The 9,158-nt window shown below is 28.8% G+C and overlaps 1 protein-coding gene across 4 annotated transcripts; it reads right to left on the reverse strand.

Moving 5' to 3' along the window:
* Positions 1-327: 327 nt before the first annotated feature.
* LOC113005529 lies at positions 328-8,295 on the reverse strand. 4 transcript variants are annotated; one of them, XR_005574538.1, is made up of 7 exons: positions 7,959-8,295; positions 7,293-7,469; positions 7,113-7,214; positions 6,848-7,023; positions 6,576-6,752; positions 6,305-6,478; positions 5,493-5,626 (listed from the first exon to the last, which is right to left on the reverse strand). XR_005574538.1 is itself a non-coding variant. In XM_026141235.2 (5 exons), exons 3-5 carry the CDS (start codon positions 5,445-5,447, stop codon positions 3,014-3,016), a joined length of 2,025 nt encoding a protein of 674 aa, XP_025997020.1. In that variant the 5' UTR covers positions 5,448-5,626; positions 6,305-6,478; positions 6,576-6,730; the 3' UTR covers positions 328-3,013. The 4 variants fall into 4 exon arrangements, 3 of the variants coding, with proteins under 3 accessions (XP_025997020.1, XP_039304118.1, XP_039304119.1); XM_026141235.2 differs by lacking the exons at positions 6,848-7,023; positions 7,113-7,214; positions 7,293-7,469; positions 7,959-8,295 and adding exons at positions 328-3,228; positions 3,503-3,580 and having other exon boundaries at positions 3,716-5,626; positions 6,576-6,730; XM_039448184.1 differs by lacking the exons at positions 6,305-6,478; positions 6,576-6,752; positions 6,848-7,023; ... (1 more) ...; positions 7,293-7,469; positions 7,959-8,295 and adding exons at positions 344-3,228; positions 3,503-3,580; positions 6,102-6,205 and having other exon boundaries at positions 3,716-5,626.
* Positions 8,296-9,158: the final 863 nt, after the last annotated feature.

A 9,158-nucleotide genomic window follows, 5' to 3' on the forward strand; every position in this document is an offset into this window, starting at 1 on the left:
ATAATATAGAAATTTAAAAATAGTGTGTGGTATTAGAAATACACTTATATTACAGTACTAGTGATAAATCCACAGGCAATCTGATACAAATGCCACATAATAAAAAATGCTACATCATTCAACATTTTTACCATGCAAATATAGGTGTTATAACATATTTTCTAACTTCTCGTGATTTACCTTGCAATAAATTATTAAATTCTTATCGAGTTGTTTGTAAATTTTTCACATTTAGGAAACTGAATATATATATATATATATATATTCAGTACTGATCTGTTGAAATGCATCGGTGAAGGATTTACAATAACTCTGTAAAAATAATAATGGGTTATTACAAAAGGTTAGAAAACATGTTATAACAAGGCAGAAATGCTGAACACTTAATATATTTATAATATATATTGTGACATTTGTATCAGACTCTTTTCAAAACATTAATTAACTATTTTCAGTAAATTTGAAATATGTCTTAACACACCAATGCACACTTATTGACATATGTTCCTAACAATATCCTAATAATTAATTCTTTCTATTATCAGTGTCAAACAACAGATATCCATATTATTCTGACGAATAGTATGTGGAATAATCGTGCCGTAATAGAAATATATTTATGCAAAACGCAACTTTTAAATTTCATGTTTATTTGCTGTTTATACAAAAGTATAATAATATATAACGATGTACTTCATGACCCGAACACAGATTTGCATAAAGCATAAGAGAATCGACCAATCAGAGTTTAAGAAATATTCATTTAAGAAATATATTTAACAATTTGACCAATCCAAATAGAATGTAAGAAGAATAATGAATTAAGATAAGCCAATTTCTTACAAATTAAGACTTATTACATCGATTAGTTGAGTTCAAAAATAGATGTCAGGAACACTATTTCTTCTCTACAAAATTTATAGGTCTATAATTTAATTCCCCTAAAATGCTTCAAATCGGTATTCATATATTTAACATATTCATATATTTAACATTGCCTTAAGTTGGAGATCAAGTGTTCTTAAGATGTTGCTAAAACAATGAAACGACAGTATAACATTTGAGATTCGTGCTTAAAGTGATCATAAATATCAGAATTCTTTATAAATACCTAATAAATATCCTGAAATAATTATAATATATTAATATTTATAAATAACAGCCTATAAATTATGATTTTGCGTATAAAATGTCATAGTCATAAGACAAAGCAAATTTAAGCTAAAAAGCTAATTGGAATAGTGCTACAGGTTTTTACCTTATATTGATGACTTATATGATGACTCTCTTGAACTGATAACTTGAACTAACCTTGTATTAACGACCCTCTTAGTGAAGTGTTATAGCATGTAAAATTTACATGCAAATTGCAAATCTAATTTTATCTTCTTTTTAAACATTTTATTCTTTTCTACTCATCAGGTAAGTACAATTTTAGAATACATTTACTTTCTTTTTTTTAAATTTTAACATTGTAATTTTATTCTATTTTAGTTTTTTATCTTACGTTACAAAGAATTTTTCGGCAGTCAATGAGATGGTTTCTTCGATAGATGGTACGAGTTCAACAAAAAAAGGGAGCAAATTGAGCGAACTGAAAGAGAATCATGAAGAAAGTAGAAAACTGCACTCGCAATCTCCGTCTCGTCCATTTGTTATTATCGACATATAAGGGTCGTGCTTGCTGAAAACCTGCAGCATTCAAACTGTCGAAAATTATTGCCCATCTTAGATTCCTAAAATTATACAATTTTGGTGCCACATAACTACTGTTTTTTGAAAGTTTGAAGCCGGCACACGGGCCAATCACGGTCCGTCGAAACCGCTTCCGGGAGTTCGCCACCCCGCAGCGACTCCAACCGTATACGCCGTATGAAGACATACGAGTCCGACCGCAGCATTGCGGTAGTCCAAATCCGTCATGTATATAAATTAAAATATACGCGTCCGTCCGTTAATTCAGATAGTTACCCGAGTCCGTTCTCTGTTTAAAATGTAAGTTACGCCGCGAATTATGTTTTGTCCGGCCCGACCAATCGTCGTTCTTTTATTTTTGCGCGGGTCCGATTATTGTTTAACCGAGCACTCCGGTGCCTTAGCATTACTTGTGTACTTCAATCCTATCCGATAAACATATCGTGACGTTATTATTTTGTACTCAACTTACGTTTCGAAAATACATTTAAGCTGTTTCGTGTTCACAACCAAACCACGGCGTTATTATTTACACGAACCCGGACATCCGGCGAGCACATCCGAGCAACCGATCCCGAACGCAATCTTGTAACCGCATTGAAAAGTACCAGCGTTACAACTTCCAAGAAAAACCAATTTTTTAAAAAGGGTATTTCACCCTCTTAACATAAGATTCAGTACTTGTAAAAACACTTATCTTTTATTTTCATCTATATTTGTACAGATATTATCATGTAAAGCACGTTATTATGTACACTCAGAAAAAGGTTCTTTGATTCACAAAATGTTTGAATCAAAATGCTATACGATTAAAAAAAAGTTTATTTGATTTAAAAAAATTTCTTGGTTGTTCTTTTTTATTAGAATTAAAAAAATAATTCGGTTGTGCAATGTAAATCTTTTTTGAATAATTAGAACAACTAAATTGTTTCTTACATATCCGTCAGTACTTTATTTGAATTAAAGTTATTTTTTTAAAATTAAACATATAATTTGATTATTTACTTTAAAATTATTACCTTTAAAAAAGAACAATAACATCATTTCTTGAAATCAAATAAATGTGTATTATCCTTAAAGGTACTTTTGCTTCAACTTGAAAAATAAACCACGCTAAATAAACAATTCCTTTAATGCAAACGTCACTTTTCTCTGCGTGTACAAGTTATTTTAATAAAAACAGTTGTCTTATATTCAAATACATAATCTGTTAAACGAAAATACTGTGGAGATAAGCACAAAAGAGTATTATATTAGTTGTATAATATAAGAAACGAGAAAAGCCAAGTAATGAAGAAATAAACAAACAAATTTACAACTAACATAGTCGTAAAGCTTTTTGCTTGTTATGGAGCCATGTTTTAATTTGTGGTGATGTGCGTTGAGCAAGGCAGGTATATTTTTTCTTTACCTCTTGTATTTCTTTTAGAGAAGGCAATTTTAAGTTTTTCATATAATTTGCAAACGCTTCCAGCGCAGTGTCTTGTTCTTTTTGTGACCAGCGTACTCTCTTGGTTTTACCGTACGGGGATACTAAAAAATAATATATTAAAATAATTTTTAAATATACATAAAAATAATAAACATGTATCCAGATATACAATTAGAAAAAACTTTGAAAAAAATAATACCAAATAACACAAAAATAATACTAAACGTTATATCAAAAATTAATAATTATGTATCTGAATAAACGTACAAACGCGTTATGTTAAATTTTAAGTAATTAATGAACTATTATTTATAAAATTACATACACTGGAAGACAAATTTTTTAGAAAAGAAATACAAATTAATGTAAACTCACTAGAACGTTTCCGTTTCTCAGCTTTTCCATTATTTAACGTATCGTCTGTAGATGCACTAACTTGGTGCAGATTTGTATCTAAAATAAAGTTAACATTTAAAAGAAATTATAAAAGTGATTATATAGTAAAGATAGAACATAACCTTTCTATATTTAATATTTTATGTTCCATTATGATTATAATATTAAAAATGGAAAGATAAATATACTCACTAGGACATGCATTTTCTTCATTTCTATCAAGAAATCTGTCTTCTTTTAGTTCATCATTTTCGGAACTGCTATCCGTTGAAGATTCATTATTTGAAACATGTACAGTTCCTTGAACTGCCTCCAAGTATTGAGAAATGTTCAGTATGTCTCTACTTGCTAGTAGAAGCCGGTAATGATCTTTATGGATTTTTTCAGTATGGCCCATGAATGTAGCAAGATATGATACTTGAACGTCATTAAGATTAAGCTGTATACAATATGTTGCCACATGTTTTCTCAACGTCGTGCCACGCAAAGTAGTAGATTCAATTGCATTACACTCTTTAGAAAATTCCCGCAACAAATTACAGGCCCTCAGATATTTGTATCTTCGATTCTTTAATCCCGGTAATCCAAAAACATAAGGATTCTTCGCAGGTACTTCAGCTTCATTGCGAAATTGTAAAATTATATTGATACTTTCGAATAATTCATTCGATAATAAGACTGGCACCGTACGCCCTAATTTGCCTCTTATACAGAATCGAACATATTTTTCAGCGATTTTTTTGTTTGATTTTGATAATGACGTATAAATGTCTTTGTGCATGTTTTCATTAATTTTTTCATAATTTTTGAAATCTTTGATCAGAACTCGTTCGATTTCACCAGCACGACGTCTATTAAACACATGCACAGAAATAAGTGTCACTTTCGCCAAGGAAACCCAATTATGGTAAGAAAAAGATTGTTTTAGTGTCTCAAAAGCTTCAGTTTGCTTTTTTTTCAAATGTTCATATAATTTTTTTATATCTTCCAATGATGGAAGTTTAGTTGTTTTACGTCTTCTTTGTGCAGATTGCGTTTCTATGATAGTTCTATTAACACTTGTTCCAATGTCGACAACTATTAATTTTAAAAAATCTTCAACTAAATTTTTTTCCTCCTTTATACACTCTGCAATAAGAAGGTTTCCAATATGTTTAATTAAAGTCGACAAATTTGCCGCCACTGATGGAGTTTCATATACTTTCTCTTCACTATTATATTTTGCAACTATATTAATTGCGTGTATACAATCATCATATAATTTGGGACGATAAAGCGATTCAAAATCTTGAACGTTTCTATTTTTATCTTTCAGCGCTATAAGAAAGCGACCAAGGAGACGCAATCTTGAACGTATCATGTCATGAAGATGCTTAGATTTGTACTTAATGCTCATTTTATTAGCATACAAAATTAGTAATTTGTCATATCGTATAATGCGTGTTACCTCGTCATCCCGCATTACTGGAAAAATCATTTTTCTCACAATTTCATTTGCCGAAAAATGCAATCTGCACGTAACTTTTCTACCCATGACCATAATACATTTATCTTTCTTAAAATCTTTTCTGAAGCATTTTCGAGAATGGTGACGTATTGTACTTTTTGAAAGAAAATCTTTACACTTAGCACATGCTATAAAATCTTTCGCAGTCTTGCTGTATTTTTCATTGGGACGTCTACAAACAATCAACTGTCCGTTGTTTAATTCACTATTTGTATTAAATTTAAAATTTCCATTTTTACGTAACATTTCAATAATTTTCTTCCTTTCCGTGTTATTTTTAGGTAGGGCGGCAAATTTTTTTACATCCGGTTCGTTGCGATGAACATTCTCCAGATGTCGAGCAAGTTGTTTCTGCATCTTTCCGCAAAAAACACAACAGTGTTCTTTCCTCGGCTTATTAGAAGTTTCTACATGCATTGTTTCGTCGTTGCATACAGGTGCACCATTATTAATTTGTGTGGCGTCTAAACTCGAAATTGAAGTAACGGTTGTGCTCAAAATTGGATAACATTTCTGTGATAATGCACTGTTTTCTAATAAATTTTCATCTTCTGATGGAACATATTCCGATCCACTACTTTCTTTATCATTATGATCTAAAAAAAATATATATATGTGTATTTGGTGAGTATCTTATACGACCTTGTTCTAATCATTTCAATTAATAAATATGGAAAACTTTATAAAACAATAAATGATATATATTTTAGAACTTAAAGCATATTAAAAATATTAATCTACTTATAAAAATTGAACTAAAAGTTATCACAAAATCGAATATCTATATCACTTAATACTGTCTCTACGAAATTGATCAATCTTTCACTTATTTAGAACATGACAACATTTACGACATTAAAACTCAAAAATATATAAGTATCTAATATCTAATATCCAACATTACCTCTTATTACAATTTAATAATTAAGCAATAATTTATAATATAAAAATTTTAAAAAATGAACTAAAATCAACTATTTCTTGGTATGGCAAGTAAGCGATATTTATACAAGTGTTAATGCATTTATATTTATTCCTTATGCAACACGTAAACAAATTTTGTATACTGACTGTATATCATTAGATTATCACTAATTATCTGTCTATTACAGTATTTGTCCTGTAAATTAGTCGGAAAGGAGTTTCTATTCTTATCATTAGAAATCACTGGTACGTCAACATCTATAAATACATATATAAACAAGTAAAAATAACCCAAAAATATTTAATATTTATCTTCCTAACTAGCAAAATTATTTTGATAGTATACTTACCATAGCTTGCAGCAATAGCATCTTGTTTAGAATCTTTATTCTGCGTGTCAGATGAAGCGACATCATCTTTTTTTGGATTATCATTACTTATTTGTATATCATAGTATGTGTTTTGTACATTATTCGAAAAGGAGTTTCCATTCTCATCAATAAAAATAACTGGTATATCAACATCTATAAATAAATAAATAAATAAATAAGAGTAACACGTAAATATATTTAATATTTATTTTCCTAAGTAGCAATCAAAATATTTTGATCTTATACTCACCACAGTAGCTTAGAACAATAGCATCTTATTCAGAATCTTTATTCTGCGTGTCAGTTGAAGCCACATCATCTTTTTTTGGATTATCACTGTTTATCTGTATATCACAGTATTTGTCCTGTACATTAGTCGAAAAGGAGTTTCCATTCTTATCAATAGAAATCACTGGTATGTCAACATCTATAAATAAATATATAAATAAATAAGAGTAACACATAAATATTTAATATTTATCTTCCTAGTTAGTAATCAAAATAGTTTGATCGTATACTTACCACAGTAGCTTTGAGCAATAGCATCTTGTTCAGAATTTTTATTCTGTGTGTCAGTTGAAGCGACATCGTCTTTCTTTTTAGATCACTAGTTATCTGTATATCACAGTATTTGTCTTGTACATTAGTCGAAAAGGAGTTTTCATTCTGATCAATAGAAATCACTGGTATTTCAACATCTATAAATAAATAAATAAGAGTAATACATAAATATTTAATATTTATCTTTGCAACTAAAGTAATTAAAATATTTTGTTCGTGTACTCACAGTAGCTTGAAGCAACAGTATCTTGTTCAGAATCTTTATTCTGTGTGTCAGTTAAAACGACATCGTTTGTTTTAGTAGTAAAAAGTCCTGTTTTATTAACATCTAATACATAAAAGTAAAACATGTAATAAAAATAATTAATTTACTGGAAATTCTAAAACCAACCCTAAGTAAACTTACCTGCATTAGATGTGGAGAGAATAGTATCTTTATTATAACTTTTATTATAACTTTTATTATAACTTTTTTCACTTTTTATACTTTCTATTGCACATACATTATCAAATCTTTTACAAGATATGTTTGGTATATTTGCAACTATGTTGTATTTTATTCTTTTCAAAATTTTTTTATTGTCTGTAATGATAAAAATACAATTCTAACATATAAAATTTTTCTAATTATACAACAAATTATTAATCGAGATTTTGTAAATTTAGATTGGAATAACAGTGCATATGATTTAAATATTAAAATTAAATTATCTTTAAATAAATGTAGTACATTTGAATACATGTTTTTATAGTTCAAATTTAACAACTGTAATTAATATAATTTTCATATAAGTCAGTTAATTCTTTAAATTCATAAATCATCGTTGAACTATTTTAATGAATAGAAAATAGATCAATGGTTATAATAAAAACTTGAAGTAAAATAAAGTTTGGACAAATTTTCCGCAGTAGTACAAATTTTTATACATTTTATAATAAATTTACATTTGATATATGTTTTGTAATTGTTAATAAAAATATCGTATATTAATAATTCGCCTAATCTAATCTAATTTAGGTTAGTTTAGGTTAAAATGACGAAAATTTAAACTTGTAAAATGCTTCAACTTACCATTTTTCGCTATAATTATTGCTGGGTACTTTTTTTTGTCGCTATACGTAACTTTTGTAACACCTTTTTTTACAGAAATAACAGTCGATTTGCACACGTAATATATATCATCATAAAACTTAACTAATGAAAACATTTTGGAATTTATATTTTCAATATAAAAACTTTATAAAAACTATAAAACTCAACAAAACTTTTTTTTATCTTTGAAGGTGATTGACCACATACATATTATGAGGAATAGCTAAAGACTACAAAACGATTGTAGACGAGCGACGAAAGTAGCGGTCTCAGTGCCGTATCTATTTCTATGAAATGAGGTATTTCGTTGGATTTTCATATACACTACTCAAAAAAAAATAGGGAACACTTTCCAGACACCAAAAATTATGCTATTTTCAAATGACTGTAACTCGGTGAAAAATCATCGTAGATAAAAAATAAAAAAAGCATTTTGAAGCTTGAAGATCGAGCTTTAACGTTTTACCAGCAGATTTTCAAAATTCTTTTAACTTCCTTATCTTATGCAGTAAAAAAGCACACCTTGTTTTGTTCGTTAAAATTTCGTATATTTGACACTTTGCAGATCAACCAACACATTTTTTTCAAATAATTCAAGTAAAATTTCATAAACAACAACTTTTTACCTACAAAATGGTTTTTTTAAAATTTCTCTACGATTTTTTTTGACCGAGTTACGCAACTTTGAAGCTAAACCTGCATTTTATACAAATGATATCCGTACTCCGTGAAAAATCATCGTAGACAAAAAATCAAAAATCCATTTTAAAGCTCGAAGTTTCAGCTTTAACATGCTATTAATGGTTTTCAAAAATTTTCTCAATTTCTTAGTACTATGCCCCAAAAAAGATACATTGTTTTTTCTTTAAAATAACGTATTTTTAACAGCCTGTAGCTCAATAAAAAAATTTTTCTCGACAAATCCAATGCAAGTGCCATAAAGTATGACATTTTCTCTACAAAATGATTTTTTTAAATTTTTTCTACGATTTTTTTTGACCGAGTTACAAGACTTCAAAGATATACATTTTTTACAGTACATTTTTCCAAAAAATGACGTCTACCGCCGACATTAGCATTACCCAATGTGCACCACGTGGAGGTTGTCGGTCGGATTTTTGCACATCGTGTGTGTGTGTGTGTGCGCGCGCGCGCGCGCGCGTGTGTACGTGTGTGCGT

Source organism: Solenopsis invicta, chromosome 4, assembly GCF_016802725.1.
Source record: "Solenopsis invicta isolate M01_SB chromosome 4, UNIL_Sinv_3.0, whole genome shotgun sequence".
Taxonomy (NCBI): Eukaryota; Metazoa; Arthropoda; class Insecta; order Hymenoptera; family Formicidae; genus Solenopsis; species Solenopsis invicta.

Coding starts and splice junctions, on each gene's coding strand:
- LOC113005529 (XM_039448184.1), bottom strand. Junction 3,581..3,715: donor TGAAGAAAATGCATGTCCTA/GTGAGTATATTT, acceptor ACTTTATTTTAG/ATACAAATCTGCACCAAGTT. Junction 3,229..3,502: donor TGAGAAACGGAAACGTTCTA/GTGAGTTTACAT, acceptor ATTATTTTTTAG/TATCCCCGTACGGTAAAACC.